This window comes from Larus michahellis, chromosome 1, assembly GCF_964199755.1.
Source record: "Larus michahellis chromosome 1, bLarMic1.1, whole genome shotgun sequence".
Classification (NCBI taxonomy): domain Eukaryota; kingdom Metazoa; phylum Chordata; class Aves; order Charadriiformes; family Laridae; genus Larus; species Larus michahellis.
In genome coordinates, this window is record NC_133896.1 from 43145395 (window position 1) to 43169902 (window position 24508).

The 24508-nt window shown below is 37.6% G+C and overlaps 1 protein-coding gene across 19 annotated transcripts in view; it reads left to right on the top strand.

The window, feature by feature from the left end:
- NAV3 (neuron navigator 3) overlaps nt 1-24508 on the top strand; it is a 565631-nt gene that overhangs the window by 520051 nt on the left and 21072 nt on the right. For all 19 annotated transcript variants that reach the window (XM_074573833.1, XM_074573778.1, XM_074573817.1 and 16 more), the window contains 7 exons: nt 636-688; nt 5503-5526; nt 7868-7945; nt 15219-15302; nt 17956-18067; nt 19377-19498; nt 21276-21448. In XM_074573833.1, coding sequence (XP_074429934.1) covers nt 636-688; nt 5503-5526; nt 7868-7945; nt 15219-15302; nt 17956-18067; nt 19377-19498; nt 21276-21448 — 646 coding nt within the window. The remainder of the gene's footprint in view (nt 1-635; nt 689-5502; nt 5527-7867; nt 7946-15218; nt 15303-17955; nt 18068-19376; nt 19499-21275; nt 21449-24508) is intronic.

Genomic DNA, 24508 nt, shown 5'->3' on the forward strand with positions numbered 1-24508 from the left:
CTCAGTTTAGTCTTCAATTGCCATTTTCAGAGAGACCAGGAACACCATTTTTTGCGTTGAAGTCCTGCATCTTCACTCCGTGCTCTTGAGGCTGACTCTACTGACGATTAGTGGAAATATGGCACTACATCTCGCAGTAACCCCTTCACACGGGCTACAGACACCAGCGTGCACGGGTCTGCCTTGTGCTGAGGGCAGACGCCAACTAAGGAAAGCCTGTGAGCTCACCCCAGGGAATGTGAACTGTTTTGCAAAACATAGTCTAGTATTAAAATCACTTTGCTCAGCTTTGGACAGGTGTATAAACCTGTCCAATTTCTCGTTTCTCTAAAGAGTGTATTTATTAAGTGATTTGTTGTCAAAACAACAAAAGTCATGCTTGGTTTGCTGGTAATAATACTGAATCTCACTGGCTTGCTCTCCTACCATGTACGCAGAAAAGTGCCTTTTTTTTTTTATAGAACAATCTTTTTAAGTGCAGGAAAAAATTATCAATAGCCTTTCTTTACTGATAGCTCATAATTGCTCTTTGTGGAAGATTGGTTCTCATTTTAAAAAGATGTTTAGTTATTGAGCTACGTGGGGGAAGTTTTATGCTTTCATCAATATTTCATATTATTTTCCTTTTTTTAAAGTACATGGGTCCTCATTATCACTTGTCTCCAGCACATCCTCTCTCTACTCTACGGTGAGTATTGACATATTAGAAAAAGTTCTGCCTGCCTCTGTTCTTGTTCATTGTTCATGAAACTTTAAATGCTTTGAGGTTTAGAAGGATTAAAATTATACTACAGTGAAGCAAGAACATTTCTTTTCAACTTCGGTATTACTGTCACGCTATTTTAGAATACATTATTTTCATTTTTTTTATGTGATTTGATTAGAACTGCTTAAAATTGCCTACTGTATGTATTTAAGTTAAAAAGAAAGTAATGGTCTAAGAGTCTCTCTTTAAAGGGGGGGAGGTCCTTATGCTGTTGTAGTTGATAAATATGAGTGATTTTGCTTCTTTTCAGCTAGTTTTCTAATTGCACAATTTACAAAGTGTTTTTGTCCTGTTTGAGGTACACTTCTTGAAAAACACAAGATTGCTCCAGGGTAAGGGAGATACAATTTGCAGTTTAAATGTCTAATGATCTTTGTTGCAAATGGCAGCATTTAGATGTTATTTCCAAAGAGAAGAGTGTCTTTGAAAAGTGGTTATTCTTACTTAATTAGATTATTTAGATTGAGTAATAATTGTATTCTAGCTCAAGCGGAAATTCTAGTTTTGATTTTTTTCTCTATTTTATTGTTTTGGTGTCTTTATTTGAGATCCTCTGCATGATTTGTTGCTTCAGTTGTTCTACTAACATGAAATCATCCATATGGGAGGAGTTAGGCATGTTTGGACATTCCCTTGCTGATACACAGCAGTTGCTTTGCAATCTGTTTGCTAACTACAGTTACATGCTGTAGTAGCCCTTTGTCACTGGAGAGGAACCCATCTACCTGCTTTCCCACTGTACGTTCATGAATAGTCTGTCTCCTCTCCGTATTTTCAGGTGTTGAATAGTGTCAGCTGACATCCCTGGAATGATGTGGACTCCTCTACCCAGAGCCAACACCAGTTCTTGCCTGGGAATACCGAGCCCATGCAGCCTGATGCATTTGCACCATTTGGTAGCCCTGTCTCAATGCTAAACTCACCTTAGCTTGGAAACTAGGTGCATCCATGCACAATGTCTACCACAACGGTGCCTCTTCTAGTTCTGTTTAATCATAAAAAGGTCTATACAAGGGCATGTCTAAAACGTAAGGTACACAGGCATTAGGTTTGTCCAGACCTTAAGCAGCAAATTGCAAGAAATTCCAGTCCAGACCAGTCCTGAATTATTTTGGGGCAGTAGAGTGTACATAGAGACGGGCTGCACATGAGCCAGTCATGTGCATGTAAAATTCAAAGCAAAGATTCTCACTTACATTTTGGTAGCTGAAAAACCTTTACTACTATTTCCCTGTCTGTGAGACACTACGATCAGTTTGCATGGAGGGTGGGGAGGTCCAGAGTAATAATTCAAGCTTTGATGTCAAAGTTTAGAAGAATATTATGAAACCGATAGATAGTAAAAATCAGATTATAAAGCGACACCGGATGCTTTCAGCACCCAAACAGTCAGTAAGTCTGAAATACCTCTGCTCTAGTGCTGTATAATGAAGCAAGATATTTGCTAATACTTTCTATTTATATAACCTGCTATCATTCAAGATTACAGAGTATCTTGGAAATATTACCTAAATCCCATGATATTAAAGAACAGTATTTTTCCTGCAAAAGAAACTGTTTGCCCAAGTTTATACTGTAAGGGGAATATCTTCTGAAATGTCTGACTGTCTGTCCACATTGCAGCTAAGCCCCCACTTCTTAAGTTATGGATTATGGAGACAATATAATGGAAGAAAAACCTGTAAAGGGCACGAAATGAATTAGTATGACAAAATTACTAGGACTGACCTTTGGGGATGATTTTTGATCAGAATGCTTGATCCCTCTCATCCTGTGAAAAAAAGTTTAAACTTTTCAGCAATTAATCAGAAGATGATGCACAAGTGGAGTCTAGAAACATGAAAGGTTGGCAATCGGCATCCCATCAGCTGAAAGCAGAGAACAACATTTCATAGATGATATGGTGCGGTGCCCAGTTTCCTTCAGCAAGGAATAGCTTCCCAGGGTTATGGCACATATAACTCGCTTTCAGCTATTACTAGATTCAAGGAGGAGTACAAGAGTTTTTTACCTTATTTAAGCAGGCCAAAACCACAAAGCAGGAATTCCAAAGCAGCTGCCTTTCCATAAATATCTCATTCAAATATATTTATTAGATTTCTCAAGCATTGCGTTAAGCCTTGGTGCTAGTGATTTTCTGCAGCCTAATCACACTGGAGAGATTCAGACAAAGTACTAAATAAAGATCAAGATCTTTATGTATTATTACCAAAGGATAGCTGAAAATCGTGAAGTTATTCTCTGAAGATTGTTTCTTTGAGAATTCAAATACGAGATTCAGAAGAGACATTTCATGATTTGCTGCCATTGCAATGAATAAGTCCAATGAGACAGAAATTTCTGCATTCACTAGTATTTTCTGTATGTATTTGCTTTCTTCTTGATTTGCATTTGGGTTTTCAGGACTTACTTGAATAGACTGGAAATCTAGCTTGTAAGATATGCATGTAGAGGGACAAAGATTTGGTTTCTCAGAAAAGTATGCCACGTAAGCAAACTTAGTAGACTGTAGGATTGAAATACTGATTCAGTTTTGGCAGTGAATATATCTAGCTCTCTGAGAAGTTGAAAAAAAATGTGTGGTAGTGTAAATTATGATAGGTTGTCTCCAGTTTTAATCTCATCCTGCTCAGTAGGTGAGACACTGCAATTTGCACATATTTAGTTAATTGTTATATTTCTCGCACTGGCTCTCAGCATTAGCTACACTTAGAATCCCTAGACTTCATTAACTGTGCTAAGCCAAGCTCAAAGGAGATGTGTAAGGACAAGTCATTTGTATGTTAATATTTTAAGTCTTCAAAAAAAGAAAAAAAAAGTCCTTTCAAGGATGGGATGCATGGATATGTTGGAGAAGTAGAGGAAGAAAAAAGATTATTTCCTTTTAGAGCATTTTGAACCGATGGCTGAGTGCTGGGTTACAATGGTGCCAGCATGAACTCTTAAGTAAAAACTGCTCAGATGTACTTGGGTTTTTATTTTTTAAGTTGATAGTATTCCCAGAATCCTATCCTTTCTCTTTGATTCACTTCTTGCACTGCCCACGAAAGTTGCCTTGTGGGAGCCACCTCTCTGAGCTCTGGGGGAGAGGCAACGCTTTCTTGTACAGTGAGGGACAATCTGGTAACAACATGCAGCACTGCCTTCATCCGCGGGGTCTGGTGGTCTAAGGACAAGGGACCATGTCCCTGCATGGCAGTTTCAGGAAAAGGTCACCAACCCCAGTTTTTTATTTTTTTGTTTTTCTTCGTACGATAGAATTCATAAGGGGACATGGTCTTTCTTCATCCCTTCGTGGCTTTTCATGCACTACATCTTTGAAGAAAGAATAACGGGAATAGAACTTCTTTTTTCTTTTTTTTCTGAAGGCAGATCTCTTTTTTGCAAAAATACATCAGAAAGTTCTTATCAGTATGTGTGTCGCATAAAATAAACATTATACTAAATCATTCCCATATAGTGATGTATCAGGCATTACAGTAGTTTCAGCCAAGAGCAGCTCTAAGTGTTGCGCAGGGAAACACTGTAACACCACAGTCTTTTTAGTGACTGTTACTAGATAAACATGTATGGAAAGAGGCATTTTCTAAAAGTCTTCTCCCCCTACACCGGGTAAAGTAAGAAAACATATCTGTAATAAATTATTAACATTCTAACAGCACAAAAGTTGGGCTTAATACAGGCTTAAAAAAGCTGCTACATTAATTTGTAATAACACAGGTACGGCCTGATGTCAGGAGATCTTCTGAGGAACTCTTACCTTGGGTTTTATTAGCCTTTCTGGTGTTATTTGTAGCTAATTTTCCACCCACATTTTCCTTTTACTGTTTACTTCTCTTCCAGATAATGTTAGACTGCTTCTCTGAACTTGGGCCACCTCAGATCATGGCGGGGATTGGTTTCCAGTACATTAACCGATTCTTATTTAATGTTACAAAAGGATTCTTCTCTCACGGCACACCATTCCTTTCCATTAGAATCCCACTGAAGCAAGATTTCTCTGTCCACTGAATGCCTCCTAAATTAGACTACTCCCATGCTTACAAATGTAATCACTTTCAAAGGTTTGCCTTGCCATGGTTTAGTTTCTTAGCTTGTTGAAAAAGACCGCTGAGTAAATGGCATCGTTATATGACACAACACATAATAACATGGAAAATAGCTAAAATTGTTAAATATCATTAGCAAGCTTAAGCTAAAACTTTAACATGCCTTGATAGCCCTTAATACTTTCCTCAGTACTCTGTATGGAAGAAATTACTTGAAAGTGCAACTCTCCTCACCTTCCCACCATATACGTTTTACTCGTAGCAGGGGTTATTCTATTTTTGATATTGCTCAGTATACAGTAAAACAAATATAGTTCCAGGAGCCATAATAATCATTACAGTGTAAAAGTTTGCTTGTAACAGGCTAAGGCCCCTGCCGTGACAGGAGAGCAGATTTTCTTTTATATCTTAGAAATGTAGCTGCAGTTCCTGCAGTTCTGTTCCTGTTCTCCTTTTATCCACTGTTTCATGTTGTCGGTATGCTGGCAAACTCCTTGGGGTTTCAGCTGGAGCTTTGCCAAGTAAGTTGAAAAGAATTCCATTTATTGTTTTTACTGCATACCTTCCTTAAATGTAATGGATCCGTGAAACTATTCATTTCGCTTCAGTGTAGCTGGCTTTTATTTTCTATTGCCACAATTATGTTGCATACTGTTTCTAAGCCATTTCTTCTTTGTTTTCTTCCAGGCAGAAGAAAAGGCACATTCAGAGGTAAAACCATTTCTTTGTTTCTATAGCTGCGTATTGTATTATAATATTTTAAAGTTTATTGTTTATCTGCTATGGCTAAACTGCTGAGTCGCTGGGGAAAAGATACCGTATGTCTTTGAACCACTTTTTGGAAAGTACTGCTAAAGAGCAGATGCAGCTTCTAGTGCACTAGAAGGTATTTTCTTCGCATCGTGCTGGAGAATGCCTCCTGGCTGAGGTTCTGAAAAGGTGAAAAGAATCGATGAGAATCAGGCTTCTGAGTGGAGGACTTGTGATAGGTCTGATTTCTGACTTAATACCTCTCTGTACTGGATCTAAGGGACTGTGCAATTCTAGGGAATGATGTGCTGCCTTTCAGGAGAAAAATACTTCAAATGTTCGCTTTGAACTTCTCTCCCTTACATTTTGCATTATATTATATTTCTGAAACTGACCACTTTGATGGATTTCAGAGCAACGCAGATTGATTTCAGACATAAATCAAATCTGACGTGGAAAACAGCTTCTTTCTCCTCACAGTGTGTAAGAATGGGTGACAAGCCCGGGTCAGCAGCTGGATACAATTACAGCCTTTCTCCAAATGAAGTCCTGGTTGTATTAAAAGGGCACCAAGGAGTAGCAGCAATAAAATGCAGCACCAAGGGGTGCACTTCCACTTCACAGAGCTACATGCCTTACAACACCTGCGTTCATGCTCCTATTTTTCCTGCTCTAATCAGAGAAAAAGTCAACTAAGAGGTATTTTGAGGAAGTTGAAAAAAATAAACATATTCTTCCTTACTTGCTGCAGTATATTTCAATACAATTTCTACCTGAATTTTCTAAGCTCTCTTCTCTGAAAGTTAAAGCAAAGGAGCTAAAGAACCATGCCATAGCTCAGAAGTGTAAATGACAATGATGACAATTCCCCTCTTTATTGCCCTTTATACAGGGCTGTGTATAGAGGTGAAACACCATTCTATTCCTGCGTATTTCTACATGATGTTTTCTCAGTATCTAGGTCTGCTCTGTGATGCTCTTGCAGGAGATGTTGAACAACAGTTCATGAGAACTACCTTTGTATAGTTTCAGGAATATAACAAAAGTGTAGCTTAGGCGGGAAAGTCAAATAATTTCTATTGAAAAATAAAGAGAAGACTTGGAAACAGAAAAAGTGTCAGTCCAGGATGGAGAACAACTCAATAGTCTGTCTCCTTTGAGCTGTGTAAATGGCCTAGCTAATTTTGTATCATAGATGTACAGGAACTTGTTCATTCTTAAAGCTTGTGCAATATTCCCTGTTGGCTTTTCATGGGACTCATAAAATTAAAGTGCTGCAGTAGCCTTTACTAGTGAATGTTATGTGCTCCCTTTCTTAGGCTAGTTTTACACATATTACTTCTCTAATCTGGAATAATTTCTTTTATGTCTGAATATGAAAGTGGTTCCAAGTGAAATTCCATGCCCTTCTTAAGTTCAGTACAATGCCTGGAGTTCCTGTAAGATCTCAAATGAGCTTAAAATGATGCACAAGCTTCATGCTAGATATCTATCCTAGCTGAAATGTAAACATATTTTTTCTTAAGGATTCTGTTTTTCATTAAAGGATACAGGAGCCTTGAATTACGTTTATTTTCATGTCAACAAGCACAGTTAAAGATTTATTTTTTTAAGTTGGCAAGCAAGTTTTTGAAGTTTATATAAGGTTTAAAGACGCTGCATGTTTGAATATCAGGGACTGTAGGAAGTATTGTGTTAGAGAAAAAAAATTTTACTTTAACTCATCTAACTTTAGACATCCGTGAAGCAAAAATCTGTGTCCGAGATAGTAATCAAAACCTTCTTCAAGCAAGGCAGTGGGGGAGTACTTTTTGGCACTTGATCTACTGAAGACATTTAGCATATGTGGGTTGCATCATGTCTACAGTCAGGCACAGTGAACCTCACCCAAATTTATTCGAGTTTCATAATCTCAGGCTTCGGCTTCATTCGGGGCTGCTATCCTTGATTGCACTAAGAATATGTTTTGAATGTATGGGATTTGGTAAAAAAACATGTCATTTACATGTGCAAACAGAGGATTGTACATATGAAGTAATTAAGCATTTGCCCATATGTGCTCCCCTACCTGGGATCAGAGCTCATACACTGGTTAAGTACAAGAAAACAGTTGGAGCAGCACTAGGTGCCAGTTTTTAATAATTTATATTTCTGAATAGTTCTGAGATTAAAATATGAAACTAAGACATTGTAAACCTATTAGTGGTCCCTTAAGAAAACAAACAAACAAAAAAAATTAAACCAAAAACCCACACCAAATGAAATTGCTGAAATGCTGACAGCAGTCTTTTTTTTTTTCTAGCAAATTCAGAAACTACGGAGAGAGCTGGTTGCATCACAAGAGAAAGTTGCTACCCTTACATCTCAACTTTCAGCAAATGTAAGTATTTTTTCTTGTGATCAGAAACAGTACCAAAGAATACATTATCAGACTGGCTAATAGCTCTTGCTCAACACGTGGTCTGGAAGACTTTTACTATTTATTTATTTTGGTGTTTTTCAAATTAATTATTTCATTAAATGTCCTCATTGCCTCAGCTTCGAGCAGAAGAAATCTTGTAATCAAACACAGTGGAAATGGAAAAGAGAGTTTCCACACTTTGGATGTGACAGCAGTCCTATCCAGTTCAGTTTCACTCTTTCCTCTGAATCCATTAAAAAAAAAAGCCCCAAAGTAAGGAGACACAACCAAAGAAAGGGCATGATTTGCATATTCTGATAGAATTCACTATAATTTCGTTTCACAAATAGACAGATGTGGAGGGAAGCATAGTATACAATTCTGTATAGAATCCATATGCTGCAATAACTGCGCTGATATATAACTGATGGAAACTGGGCTGTTTCACAGAGAGCTCTCTGGTGTTCCTTTCAATTGTCATATACTGGTAATAGCAGTTATTGAACATCTTATCAGAAAATAATGCCAGATAGGAAATGTAAGCTACAATCCTGCCTGGTTACTATGGTTTCAGATGAAGTTACTGGATAGTTACTGAACAATCTGTTCTATAGTGATTTTTAAATGCAATGCAGGATATAACTATAGTTACAATTCCCAAGGAAAGCTGAGATGCAGTTGCAAGAGAGTATCATTTTGCATTTCAAGAAAGCAGTTTCCTGATGTCTTGGGCAACCTATAGAGTCCTTTCTTCAGAATGTAGATGTACTGAGTATTTAGATCTATAAATATTGCCATTATTTTCAAGAAATGATTTCAGTTGGTGAAGTAGTCCTGTGTTCGTGTTGTGAGTAAATAGTCTCTAGCTGTGTGAAAGCTGCCTGTTCTCTGAGGACTGCCACACGTGAAAATGTGGAAGAGCTACTCTTAACACTTTCTGCTCTATTCTGGTTGCTGCAGAACACCTCTGGGTGTTTGTACCTCTGTAGCCGTATGGGTTGACAGTCTGCTCTGAGTTCTGAGAACGAGCTAGTGAAGCAGACAATATTGGAGTCTTGCAATGTTTGTAAATTCAAAAGCGAGATTCCGAGTTGGGTTATTCATTTGGGAATTTATATTGTTATTTATAATATTATTATTTATAATAATATTATTTGTTTACATTTTGGCTTGGTTTTCACTCAAACTAATTCTGCTGCGTGGGTGAGAAATATGTTGTGTTACTCACGTTGTGTTCGTTGGGGATCTGGTCCCATGTACTGCCTCTGGACTTCTGAACACCTAGTAAGAACGCCCACAGCTTTTCTACTGATCTAATTGGAAGGGTAACATTTTCAACGGGACAGTTAAAAAAATACATACATATGCGCCTGGTTTTGCCTGCCTAGAAGTATCGCATTTGTAAACCTGTATGTGCTTGTATGCATATATATACACATATATATATGTGCATGCATGCCACACGTTGTATAAAGGTTAATTTAATCACGTTCTTTTGACCGTGTCCCTCACCTTCTAATCCATCTCCATGGAGACACTCTTTAAACTCTAAACCTATAAGCAACCCTAAAGCTGATCCTTTTAGCACATGGGGGTTTTGAATGGTACCAAAGAAATCTTTCCTTTTTCCAAATCCCCAACATGTGGAAATTCCCTCAAAATTAAACTTGTCAGGAGCATGAAACTTAGAGGCTTCAAATTCTCCAGGCATGAACAAGGGATTTAAACACCCTTGCAATGAATACAATCTTAAAAGAAAAGTAGATATTACTAGATATTATAAGTAAATATTTTTGGGGATGCTGTCATGAGATATATACTTTACAAAACCAAAAATTGAAAAGTATTTCACAATAAGCCTGGTACTGGCTTCATTCTCTGCTATTCTGGTACAGAAGATGTAAAGCATTAAAAAAACACTTCCACATAACTCCAAAGGATCAAAAGAGACCCCTTAAAGATGTGTTAGTACTAATTCTGTCAGTCCTTTGAGTACTTTATGTAAATAAATTCTACGAAGTATCACTTAAACAGCAGGAATAAGATCCGGCTTGAAAACCAAGTGCATATACAACCTTTTAATTTTGATATAGCCTCTGAAATTTAGTCTAATTACAGAATTGATATTTAAATGCCAGTGATTATATACTTTTCATAAAAAATTATGAGAGTAACTAACAAATACTTGATTTAATTTGACAAACTTATGAAAATTCCAGATGGGCTTCTAATTTTCATGAACTTGTACTGTCTTAGCAATGCTTTACTTGCATGTACTCATTTGTCATTTATCTCCAAATCTGAGAGGCGTGCTTCACCAGCCCCTGGCATTTACAGGAGAAATAGTCCTAATCACAAAAGCTGGAATTTATCCTCAGAGTAGAAATCAAAACAATCTCGAAATGGATAATACTACTGCAACCCTCATTTTGAGTCACTTGTGCATGCCACTAGGCTAAAACCTGAACGAACAGTAAGTCTAATGCAGAAAAAAGTTTGCTCTCTGCCTATCTTTTCTGTAGATAATCCATCGCTGGCAGGCAGAGAACTGTATGAACGGAATATCTTCTGCAGTGCCTTTGCTGAACAGGAAATTCCTCAGTCCTTTCGGATGCCTTTGCTATAAATGCATTCATTTTAGCCTTAGTCCTAAACTCCTCCAAATTTCCATACTTCCAGTGTCTGAAAATAGGCAGCACTTTTTTCCTCGCTGTGGTCTGGAGAAGGAAGCTATTAATAACCAGAAATCTTGTTCCCTCACAGTTCATCTCAGGGTCGAGTTTGTTGTTACCATTTCCCTTTGTAGAGCTGCGCTAAAGTATTGTATGTGAGTGAAAAAAGAGCATCGTATTCATCTCATTTCAATACTATGTGTGTCTGTCTTTGCTTCACCACAAAAGATTGCTGGTGACAGTAGTACATGTGTCATTCAAAGGTTGTCAGGCTGAAATTTGACCTACTTCATCAAGCCTTTGCTCGATAATATTATTTCAGATCAAAATCTGTCAATTGGAAAGTACAGCATTTCTCAGGCAGTTTGGAAACCTCTGCTAAGACTTTTCTTATTGGGTTTCATTTATTATTCAGGTTTTGTTAGCTGGACTCAAGTACTATGCTTGATTTCAGCAGTTTATTTCATTTGATTAACCCCAAAGTGTTTTGCCTGCATATGATTAAATTCAAGCAGGGCCCAGCTGTTGTTTGGATGCTTAATTTACAGGTTTTTTCTGAGATTCTGGCTTTTCCCCTGGCACCAGTTTTGATGTTGCTGAAGGGCAAATCTCAGTACTAATTAAGAAAGGGCCTGCTTTCAGCGCAGAAAGTGTCCAACCAGCAGACTTCCTACATGACTGACAAGGGCTCAAATTCCAGCGAGCAGCCTGAGCCCAGCCTGTTCGGAGGGATTTTATCAGTGCTTTGTACTGTATAAAGCCAAAGGGTGCGTGCTTGCAAACTGTAGTAGACCCAGGATGCCGGTAGAAAGCGGAGGGGGTTCGCTGGCTAATACTCTTGTTTGGCCAGCTCTGAACCACTATCCTACAGCCAAACAACAAGATAATAGCAGGCGGCGAACAGAAAAGGTCACCAGATGTACAGTTGCTTCTTGCAATCAGCCCGATCCCTTCTGGCCTCTCACACCTCCTTTCATTCAGCCGTGCCAGGTGGGAGGAAATTTATTTACTTACCTTTGTTTTATAAACCTGTACGCCGCAGGTCAAATCGCAAAGTTTGTCAGCAGGTATTCTTTGGATATGGCCACGTCATGTTTAGGATGGGCTGTAAACCTAAGAGCTGAGGTTATTTGGGGTTTGGCTGGCCGGGGTCCTTTACTAAGAAGGAAATGTTTAAAATCAAATCTGTCGTCTTAGCATTGAAGTGATTCCCTGAGCATATATCTCTTTGACTCTTGCCAATGGGAATTTCAGATGTTAACAGAAGTCAAAAATTAATCCATATGCAGTGGATCTACAGATTAAGAGGTGTATATCATCTATGTATCTAATATGTATATTATGTTAAAGATGGATATATTTCGCTGTAGGCACACTTCCAGAAATGCCCAGATACTTAACTCTGACTCCAGTATATCTGTCTCCAGGTACAAATGCTGCATTCAATTGTGAATATATATTTTTACTTTAGAATAGATGTTATTCAAAGCACATGCAGTATTCAAGCTATTTTGTGTGGTATTGGAGTGATCTATGCCGTGAATGAAACTACCAAATCTAACACAAATATTTCTAAGGTATGAGGGACTGGCTGTAACTTTAGAAAAGACTTCTCCTAAGTATTTTTATAAGAATGAAAGATTGTATCCTTTTGGATAAAGTGAATAGTCCTCAGAAACTGAGGATTACCGATACTTCCCCACCAATATAAATATACTGATAATCTAGCCTTTTTCAAATTAACTTTTATTGTTTTGTTACACAGTATTTCTTTTGGCACATATCTGCATAAGATTTCAACAAGTAGAAGTTCCCTAGACTGATGAATAAGTAAACATTTGCTACCATGGGGAAAGGCTGCACAATTTATTACTCTGAATGTAAAATTAACAGTTTGTATTTCAGAGAAGAGTATTTTTTTGTAATAAACATTAAAGTGATGAACAATGCAATTGAAGGTTGTTTTCTTGAATAATTTTCAGTGATGGGCCTCTGAATTATATTTCTTTACTATGAACAAATCAAGACCTGATAGTCTTTATCTCAAATGAGTTAGGAAAGATCCATCATCTTGATCCAATTACATTTATGACGAAAAATTATAGTGAGCTATTCCAAGAAGGTAATGTACTCTATCACAGGCTGAACTTCAGTAAGAATCCATAGGTGTGACATGGCTCTTTCTCTACAGACCGTCAGACAATAACTTAAGGGTCTCAGTGACCTTCAATGATGTTTTTAATTATGCTTTTTAGTTCTTAATTTTTCTTACGAGTTTGTTAATTTTTCCTATAAGTTCCTTGCTGTTTATTCCTGTACAATATAAGCTGAAGTTGTAGCTATGGAGTAGGAAAATGCTTTGCACAAATATGCATAGTTAGGTACCAAAGAACTGTGGTTATTACAGTCTAATTGTGAGAAACGGACAAAGGCAATGCATAATTAAGCAAATGATTCCTCTCTTCAAGCCCTCATTCCCCGTTGTTATTCTCATGGTAAAGCAGAACCGCAGGCCATCAGCCAAGCCATAGATTTTTTTATGAGGCAGGGAGCAGTGAGCTCCATTAGTTTCCTGTTAAACACATGTCATAAAGAGGCATTTGGCTATAATTCTGTGGTAGTGCATCTACTTTGTCTCTGATTGTGTTCTGGGTCACTGGTCGTCATCTTTGGAACTAAACCACCATAAATTAGTCTGGATATTTTTAATATGTAGCTAATTTTTAAAGTGAAAAGGAAGTTTCAAAACTAGTCACTTTTATCTTATCATCAGAGGAATAAAGTAGTGAAAACAACCAAAGGCTGTAGTTTCCAAATTGGCTAGAATAACTTTTCATCAATTGACAGGTTTCAGACGTGCATTTGACACATATTCCAAATTAATTTTATTTAAATTTATAACTTCAAGAATAAAGACTAAGTTATAAATGTTAAAATAGGTAAACAACTACTAACTAATCCTTAAGAAATTGCATACGTATCTAGTCCTACGTTTATCAAAAGTTAGTCCCTGGGGTATCTATCCTTTAACAAAAGAATTATCCCTAAGGCATCCCTGCGGATGCAGAATATAGGTGGATACACCACTATACCCATAAGTAATTAAATAAATTATTTATTAAGAATATAATTTACAAGGAGGAAACTTTTAGTTAGTTTAATAAAAGGAGTTTACAAGATACTGAAATGTTTATAGCAATCTAAAATGATTTGCAAAACACAAAAGCCACTTATCAGTATAACACCTCTGAAGTGGAGACACAGAAGTGGGACATTATTATATATATGAAATCTCTTTTTATTTGAAGTATAATATACAGAGCAAGGTGGCCAGAAGCTCTTTTCCTTCTCCTAAAGTGCATAACAGGATCCTTTTTGGACCATGTCTTTTTCTGATTATACCTGAGATTCAGTACAGCCACATACATTTGAAGAATTTCAGCCATGCTTGTACAAGCATGCAAATCTGTAACTGAAAATTTGCCAGGCACTGTGTGTGCCTGTGCTGCTATAATAAAAAATAAATTTTCTCGTTGAAGAAGCTCAGTTAATCCATTTGTGCATATAAATATGTTGTTTGTGAGTTATATAGCCAAGTGTATTGTGGTGCCTCTGTTTGAAAACTTTGCCTATTACCACTTTTGAGATGGTAAAGAGAAAATAAGTATTTCCTTCTGCTTTCGCTATTTGGTGTTGTGAGAGGAGTGAATGGAATTTTATGGAATTTCATAAAGATTAAATTCTTACTTTCCCTTGGCTGTACAAGCTGGCTTAGCTTGTTGGTTTCTTTATGATCACTTGCCCTTCTTTGCCTACAAAGCTTGATGTCAGTTAGAACCAATGAAGAGTTCATGTATTGTTTGTATAAATTTTGCTTGCATGGAGTATAGGGTGAATATTGTTAGAAAATAAAGTGAAGCTTTAATATTTTTAAAATCTTTTAATCAGTTTCAACTTTATTTCTTTTATTGAGAAGTAGGACTTCCAATTTTCAAGACTTTATTTTATGTATACATTTGCACACACTTATAAATATTATATTTATGTTTTGTTTGTCTTTATTACTTTTATACACACAACACGCACACATATATAAACAATATAAGATGAATAGATAAGTAATGACCTTTTATAAAACTAAATGTGATATTTTTTGTTTCAGTCTCAGAATCCCTCTGGAGTGTGTCATTTGTGAGGTTAAAACTTACCTTTTAAGATAAAGTACTTGAATTCCCCTTTTTGATGCGTTCGGTAATTGAAAATAATTGTTCCTGGACTTCTGTTTGGGAGCAGACTTCTTTTGGCCAATATATCAGTAAACTCAAAGCAGGACATTAAATCCATAATTCATTTCCAGGCAGAGATACTTGAGCTAATCTCCTTGGGGGCTAAAGAAGCCGGGGGAACACAGGGCTCACTTGGCTGCTTCGCCTATCCGAGTTAGCTCAGTTTGAGTTTAAAACTAATAGAAAAGAGCTGGAGAAGATGAGCTTGGAGGGAAAAAAAATTTAAAAAACCAAATAGATCTTGGAAAATTGTCTCATTGTCACAATGAATGTTGTCTTCCGTTTCTTTCACAGGCTCATCTAGTAGCAGCTTTTGAAAAAAGCTTGGGAAATATGACCGGCCGGTTGCAAAGTCTAACAATGACAGCTGAACAAAAGGTATGTATACAAAAGCAGATGCTTTAATGTGGAAAACAGTCAGCAGATTATATTAGAGTTTTGTTTAAAAAACACTGAAAGGAAACAGGGACAGCTGTGACAATAAGACAGACAGACCTTTCTCTAATGGCCATTTCGATCAAATCTTCATAAAGTTCCAAGAGAATTGAACTGTGCAGCATCGGGTTTATACAGACAATATCATAGAATAGTTTGAAGATAAAATCTTTCGTTTCCAGATTTAATTAAAACATATGGGACTCTAGGTTTAATCTGTACTGAAAGATCCCGTAACAATGACTGATCATAACCTGCTGGAGAGCTTCATTCCAGCCTGCCGGTGCTGTTAGAATAATAGAATTATGGGAAGGGAAAAACTTTACGTTGAGAAAAATTACTCCATTCAGAGAGTTGATGCAGGTTAGGTATCGTATTCATGAGTAAACAGTTTTGGCTTTCACTGTGCTGTTTTGACTGTTGGGGAAAAAAACCAAAACCTGATAGGTAGTAAATTTGATGTGAGCCTTTGTACCAAGCTCAGGATTCAGAGATTGCTTAGCACCTTGCAGGACTGAACTTCAGCTTTCTGCCCTTATTCATTTTGAGCAGTATCCCATAAGGAGAAAGGTCTCCTTGAGCCGAAGTGTGAAAGAAACTGTGTATCAGTGAGTTATTAGTCACCGCTAGAGTCAGTGTAGCTGTCTATAAAAATAACATTTCACAGTCTGGTTGAGCACCAACACATGAAATATGATAAAACTCATTGTGAACTAGATAGAAAATATTTGTATTGCTTGCTTTTTTTCATCTTAAGCAAAAAAACACAATGGAATTTTCTTAAAACAAAACTTTTGACTATTTAACAAAGCGTAATTTCCCTCAGAAGGTTTTCTTTCCAGAAGAGGTTAAGCAGTGTCATTGAAACAGATCATCTCCAAGCTTCTTTCCCAAAAGATTTGGAACATGTTCTTTTCCGTCTCTTCTTTTCTCTATTGTTGAAGTTAAATTCCTTTAATCCTCATTATATAAATGTGGGCTGGAAGGACAAGTTTAATGCAGCAGTAATAAAAGCATTTTTTAATTAAAATTGGCTGTGCATTCTAATACAGAACTTCCTGCACTCAAGTGGAGTAATTTTACTCCAACTTGCAGGACGGTTGCTATTGAACAGAGTTTTTTTAATTGAATTATTATTTAGCACATTAAATCTTTTGAAAAATACACAAATTCAGGTTGAGATTCTTCCATGAAACAGTAGCCTCACATATGAAAGGAAGTAATTCAAATGGTTTTATTATCTTTTGGAACAAAATTGTTGGATTTCTCTTAACTTTATAATGAATATTCAATTGAGACCCTTTATAGATAAGCCTTTATTCAAAATGTTTTGTTTTCCTTAAAAACCACATGATCGCTTTTTAGAGAATAAATACAAAAGTATATGTTAGTTGATTTTAGTATCTTTGGAGAGAAAATATGCATTCTACTTAGTTGTTGCCCTTATGTTCACCCAAGCAGTCCCATGAACTTCGGTTTGACGACTCTTATCTTGTCATATGTTTTTTAGCTTAGACAAACATTAGTGGTGGTAAATGGAGTTAAATCCAGTTGGTGTCCAGTCACAAGTGGTGTCCCCCAGGGCTCGGTGCTGGGGCCGGTTCTCTTTAATATCTTTATCAATGATCTGGATGAAGGGATCGAATGCACCCTCAGTAAGTTCGCAGATGACACTAAACTGGGCGGGCGTGTTGATCTGCTTGAGGGTAGGTTGGCTCTGCAGAGGGATCTGGACAGGCTGGACCGATGGGCTGAGACCAATGGTATGAGGTTCAACAAGCCCAAATGCCGGCTCCTGCACTTGGGACACAACAACCCCATGTAGCGCTACAGGATTGGGGCAGAATGGCTCGAAAGCAGCTTGACAGAAAAGGACCTGGGGGTGTTGGTTGACAGCCGGCTGAATATGAGCCCGCAGTGTGCCCAGGTGGCCAAGAAGGCCAACAGCATCCTAGCCTGTATCAGGAATAGTGTGGTGAGCCGGACTAGGGAAGTGATCATCCCCCTGTACTCGGCACTGGTGAGGCCCCACCTCGAGTACTGCGTTCAGTTTTGGGCCCCTCGCTACAAGAGGGACATTGAGGTGTTGGAGCGTGTCCAGAGAAGGGCTACAAAGCTGGTGAGGGGTCTGGAGGACAAACCTTATGAAGAACGACTGAGGGAGCTGGGGTTGTTTAGCCTGGAGAAGAGGAGGCTGAGGGGAGACCTTATCACCCTCTACAACTACCTGAAAGGAGGTTGTAGAGAGATGGGGGCTGACCTCTTCTCCCTGGTGACAAGTGATAGGACGAGGGGAAACGGGTTCAAGTTACGTCAGGGGAGGTTTAGATTAGATATTAGGAGACATTTTTTCACTGAAAGGATTATTAAACATTGGAATAGGCTGCCCAGGGAGGTGGTGGATTCACCATCCCTGGAGGTGTTTAAAAAAAGGGTAGATGGGGCACTTAGGGACATGGTTTAGAAGTGGCTCTTGTCAGGGTAGGCTAAAGGTTGGACTCGATGATCTTAAAGGTCCCTTCCAACCTCAACGATTCTATGATTCTATGATTGTTCTTGTGCCATATATTTTGAGCTCTCTTTGCTCTTCCCACAGGAATCTGAGCTTATAGAGCTAAGGGAAACCATTGAAATGCTGAAAGCCCAGAATTCTGCTGCGCAAGCTGCTATTCAAGGAGCCTTGAACGGTCCTGATCATACCCACAAAGGTATGTTTTTGTCACTATTAAAATAAATGCAGAGTTTCTCCCAGAAAAAAAAAAAAAAAAGCTAAGTCACTACTTTTCTGTTGTTTTGGGGGCTCTGTTGCAAGGGCAAGCACATTCTGCAGTGCATGGTAGGCATACTTGTGGCATTTCCAGAGCTGGAAACCTTGCACGAGCTTCCTGTTTGCCAGAGTTCCTGGAGCCTTGTCACCTCAGAACTGGGTGGCCAGGAATTGCTTGCTGGGTTAACCCTGTCGCTGTGGTTGTATATTGAAGTACACCCAAGACACTAATTAAGTCTTATGGTGAAACATGGTTATAGCTGGGAAATCCAGTGTAAGCTGTAGCTCTAAAAATCAGTGTACTCCTTGTTAAGAGATGGACTGACAACAGCTCAGCTCCTTCACGAGGTGCTAAATCAGTGCAGGAAAGCAGGGATTTTAAATTTCAGATTCTGAATTAATTTCTCATTGCAGTTAGGCAGAAGTCACATGATAAATATATACTTCAAAAGTGTCTGTTGATAAGCAACAGCAAAGGAATTACTTGAAGAAAATAAATAATAGCAGCATTTATTTTTGACAGTGTCATTGATCTTTCTTTAAAGAGGTCATTATTTAGATGTTTGCTTTAAGGTCATTTCATTGCATGACTTGAGTATAGCAAAGCTGAATTCTAGGAAGTAAAAAATAATCAAAAAAGTAATTTCCCTTGGTATTAGTGGGTATGTTCTGCAAGAATATTTTCCAGTGATTAAGATATAGTTATCAGAGACTTTTAAGAAATAGAAACTCAAATGCCTCACCAGCCATTTCTAATATTCTCCACTTCTTGGTTATTTGGTTTCATTCATTTTTAATGAACTCCTGCCTGCTTATTTCCATCATGGTATATTAGAAAGTAGCATCTGAACGCTGATTAGGCCTGCTACAAGTCAAGTAGCACCTATTCTCCTCGGAAAAAGAACACCGGTACCTGTGACAGCAAAAAGTCAAGTAATCCATCTGTAACAGAAAGTGCTTAGCTACGAGGTTACACCTGCATAGATTACTGTGCAGGGTCCTTGCCTTCATCCCAATAAGACCCCAGTTTGGAGAAGCTCCTAAGTGTTAACCTAATTGTATGCATCCCCATTCACCACTATGTGGTTTCTCACAGGCTACAATAGCTTGAATCCGAGCCACTGCAAGCATCAATGTTCATTATGTTCATCTAGACTCCCTTTGAGGAGGAAGAAGCTACATAAATACAAGAATGATTATTATATTGAAACAGAGAACAGATGGATTTCACTGTAATTTCTTTACTTTAGATTTACGTATAAGGCGGCAACATTCTTCAGAAAGTGTTTCCAGCATCAACAGTGCTACAAGCCATTCAAGCATTGGCAGTGGTAATGACGCTGACTCCAAGAAAAAGAAAAAGAAAAACTGGGTAAGTGCTTAGCAGGTTTAAACCTATCTTTTAGCTATTATGTCATTTCCTAGTGCCTGAGCAGCATAATGGTCCATTTCATCTACAATATTCTTGTGGGGCCAGACAGATACAAAGCAATTCACGTGTATCCATACTGTGACACTACCAGCAAACTAAAAATTGTTGAATATCAGCTGTGAATTATTTGCATAAATCAGGATAATTAAAAAATAAGTAAATAAAAAATAGCTGTTACGACCAAAACCATCTCTGGGCCACATTGAAACTCTGATTTTTCTTCAGTCAGAGTTTGATTCAAAGACTTCACTCGAATATGTTAACCAGCTATGAAGGGAGTTGAAATCTCTTAAGAATTCTCATGTAAAAGTAGTATGGTGTTTAAAGAAATTAAGATGCTTCTCAACTGGAATACACAAATACCACATAGCACTAAGGGTTTAATCAAATACTTTCAGTAAATAATCAGAAAATATGTTTTTGTTGTTTTAAAAATATTACCTGCATAAACATTTGTTTTAAAATACTGCTCAGCCTTCATTCCCTTGATTTGTAATTCCACACTCTTTCATGTTTCTGCAAGGTGAACTCTAGAGGAAGTGAGGTGAATATAAACCATGGAAAATTTGGCATGCATCTATAAAGAACCCTATCTTGGCATGATTGCTATTTATTTTGGCAGTAGGCTTTTATACTTTCTAAAAACAGATTATCCTGTATGTCTTCTCAGTTTGTCTCTATTCATTTTAATCTCAAAGTTTAGGCTATAGAAAGGGGGAGTGTAGCCAAAATCCATTTCTTTCTCGTTAGATATCATGAGCTGGAAAGGACTTAAATAACGTTTCTCTGATCAGTGGTCACACTCCCCACTCTCGAAGTATATCATGAAAATAACATGTTTGAATACCTGATTTTTTATAGAGGAACCAGTTTGTCATTGAGTTCTATACAATTTTAATCAGAACAATATTCTGAAAATAAAAACAAAAATCAACCATATTTTTCCTTAGATGAACATTTTCTGTATTTAGATAAAGGTATCAACGAATGGGCTAGTTAAAATTTACTGCAGACAAAACTGTTGTCGTCTTGGCTCCTGAAATAAATGGCTCTTTGGCTATTCTGTCCCTTTTCAATACTGGGTAAGAGCTTCTAGAGGGAAAAGGCAATGCTTGTACGTTCAGAGATCTTACTACTCTAAACGAAACTGCAGCAAAGAGTATATACCTTTCAGCTAACATTCTTCTCAGCAGTACAAAAAAGCAAGCCTCATGTCCCAGCTTAAATCCTCTCGCTTGTGATCCAAACCGTAGCATTTGCATAGTTTGGCCATTCAAATTTTTCACGGGGAAAGTAAATTGGCAAACCCAGTAAATTGGACTTGTCTTTTGATTTCAGCATTTAGAAACAGCAGGTTCTGGCTGTACCTAGATGCAAAGTGGTTATTTAAAGCCAGCCCTTGGAGGGAATGCCATGGGAATGGGATTCCACTGGGGCTTAATGGTTTTAAATGAGCACCCCTCTCCCATAGCCGTACCACTCGGTCCTGCACTTTTTCCATAGCATTATGTTTGCGCTGCGCTGGATTAATAAAGTCAAAACAAAGCACCGTATCATGTTTTTAGAGATACCGTGTTGCATATGTTAATACCTTGCTTCTGTATACTGACCTCAGGCAGTGGCTAGGATGGCATCTGCAAACTAACTCTTCGAAACATGAGCTGCACGCAAATTGCCATGACAAGGGAAATAATCTTACTCTATGTTTGTTTTCCAGCTAAGAAGCTCTTTCAAACAGGCCTTTGGAAAGAAGAAGTCCACCAAGCCTCCTTCCTCACATTCGGACATAGAAGAGCTGACAGACTCCTCTCTTCCTTCGTCACCCAAATTGCCCCACAGCTCAGGAGAGTGTGGGGCAACATCAATGAAACCATCACAGTCAGCATCTGCGTAAGTCTCTCTCTTGACAAACCTTTCTTCCCAAATGGGATGGACTGTGAGACAGATCTCCTCAAGTGTGCCCATTTGCAGTTCCAAAACCAGTGACAATAGCTGTGATCTTTTAATCTTGTGCTCCATCCATTTGACAGATTTCTCATGAGCTTCACTCCATTTACACCCTACTTTTCCAGCAGCTTTTTCTTAGGTCATTGTCTCCTCCTTTCACAGCCTTTACCCAAAATCATCTAGCAGTACAAACTTCTTTCTAAATGCATATCGAAAAGCTTATGTTGTCCTCTGCCTGCACGATTAACAACTTTATCATATCCACTTAGTAAAGGCCAAACACTACAGTTGCCTTTCTTCATGACATAATAAAAATGTACTTTTATTTTCCAGCTGGCTGTGAAGTTTTACAAGATTATAATCTCTTTGTTACTATTTTATCTACTTTGTAGCTACTGATTTATATAATTTTTAATCTACTTCCCCTCTTTTATCAGCTTGGATTTTTTTGTGGCATTTTACCTTTATCTTTTATTCAAATCACCGTCCTTAAGGTTTCAGGACTGAGAACAAGTCATCAGTCAAAAGCCATCCCATTTCTTCATTATTTTTTGGATGTCTAATATATTCTTCTTATGGAGTTCTCAGCTCCCATTCATATTATTCTACCTAATTTTTGTTCATTCTGCTAAACTCATAACTTTTTCCAATATGGGGAAACCAACCTCTCTGAACCAACAAATGCATACTGCGGATGTCAGCCTTACTTTCCTCGTCCTAATCGAGAGTAATCAGGTCAAAACTACTCTTCCTTAAAGCACTTGGGGAATTCCAGTCTCATGACTGATTACTGAGCTTTAGAATAGAATTTTCCTGCATTAAGTTAGGTGCCTTTTACGATTAACTTTTTATAGACTCTCATGATTTTTATATACTAGGTTTAGGAGTTTGACAGCAAATATTCCCACAAAAGAAACCCCGCCACAATAAATGTTTTTCTTTCCTCACATTCCATACAGACTAGTGAGACTCATCTAGATCTCTAGTTTTGTTGGGTTTTTTTATTGGAAGCACACACTTTTATGGTTTCAGGTATATGTGTGCTTTGAGAGGAGGATTTATACGTTCGGGACTGTTGAGTCTGATTTGTTATCAACTTAAAAATCACTAGTAAAAGCCTTAACAAAAAGTGCCTGAACTTAAAAAAAAAATTTTTATTCTACAAAATTATTTACTAATGAGTCGCAGATCTGCTCTCATAACCTTGTCCTGTTTCCATTCTGCCAACCTTGCTTTTTTCTCTGTCTCTTTGACTTGCTCTTTAGATGTACTGGTGTTAACAGAATTTATCAAGGGCTAAACTACATATCTAGTCCTTCATCCCAAGCTCTTCCCATGGCTATTTGGTCTCTGAGCCTTAACTTCCTAAATTCTTTTCAAATCACAGCCTTCTGATTCTTCCTCCATAGCATTTTTAAACACTGGTCTTTCAGATCATATTATTGCATTTTTATTATTGTGACCTTTCTACACAGAATAACATAGATTCCTTCCCTTCCACAGAGAGATTACGTAAAACATATTTATTTAGATTTATTTCCTTGTCTGTTATGCTGATAATGTTACTTTCTTTGGAAGGCTCAGTTTTCCATTGTATAATTTAAGCCTCTGTCACCTTCAAGATTTTTCATAACTGCCAGTATCCTCTGTTCAAAGATCCTGACTCACTTACTTCTTCTACCCAAAGCAACCTATTGATTTGTAAATCCTGAGATTGCAACAGGAAAGAAAAAGTAAAACTCTTTCTGTCTAATTACTTTGAACCTTTGGCTGAAGACTAATCAGGTTTCTGAGCTTCTTTCTGTGACTGCTCAGAAATGCTAACTTATCTTTTTGGTTTTCTTTCTTCTGATGAGGTTCCATCTTCTTGTGTAATTTTTTAGTAGTGGGAACTGAGTGTTGAAATGCTCAGGAATCTGCAAAAGAAAATTCAGTTCATACTTTCTGCTTCCATGCTGCTTATCTTACCAGTCTAGACAGATTTTTCCTGCGTCTTCCAGAGCCATCGCCCTGCTTCCTGGTTCATTTTTATCTTCTTTAAAGTTGGCTTGCCAAGGTCTTTTTGTCCATCCCTTCTCAAGATGTGCTGCAAAAAGACGAAAAGAAAATAGCCAACAAATAGATACATTCCCAGTTGTCCAAGTTGTTGTATGAGATAAAGTATGCATGTAAATAAAATTTCATTTCTTATTTGGTTAGCATAGGTGTGGGCACATCAAACCAAGAACTGTATCATAATATTTGGAAAAAAATCCTAGTGTATGCGTTTATTCATTTTTACTCACACTTAAAATATTTGTGCACATTGTGAATGATATTCATTATTTTCCTTCTTCAGTTTGCTGTATTTTTTTATTAGCCGTGAACTTCTTCATCTTCCCTTTGCTTACGCTTTCTTTATATATTTTCTTGACCTGAGTCTCATGTTCTAAACCATTACCTTTACTTTCTTCCAATTGCATCTGTCTAATACATGTGTATGCAGGTCATCTCTAGTCTGGGCACCAAAGAAAAGGCAAAACGGTCACGTGGTCTACAAGCATAGATCCCGGTAAAATTGAGTGTGGGGCATGGAGTTGTATACCCAACTGCTGACCTGAAGAGTGCTGCATCTTCTTTCCCAAAATGCATTTGCATGCATTCTGGCAATTAAAAGTTGACCTCTGTTTCTTGTTTGTATATTAGTAGTAATAATCCAAATAATAATACTTATTACTATAAAGTATTTTTCATATTTAAATTGTTCTGCAAATATTAACTGTTTATAGTGGCAGTAATAAATACCAGATAACATTTAGTGACTGAAAATATTGCTTAGTGTAACAATGTAGCCAAAATTCAGTGGTTTATTTTCTACTGGTTCTATTATGCAATGGAACTAGGTCTGATGATGACGCAGAGAAGCAAAACAGTCTAACATGAGAACTGGACAGTTGTGGGTCCCTGGGCTAGTCATGTTTTGATCCTTTCTCACAATATAATGGTTTCTTCCCTTAAAATTAA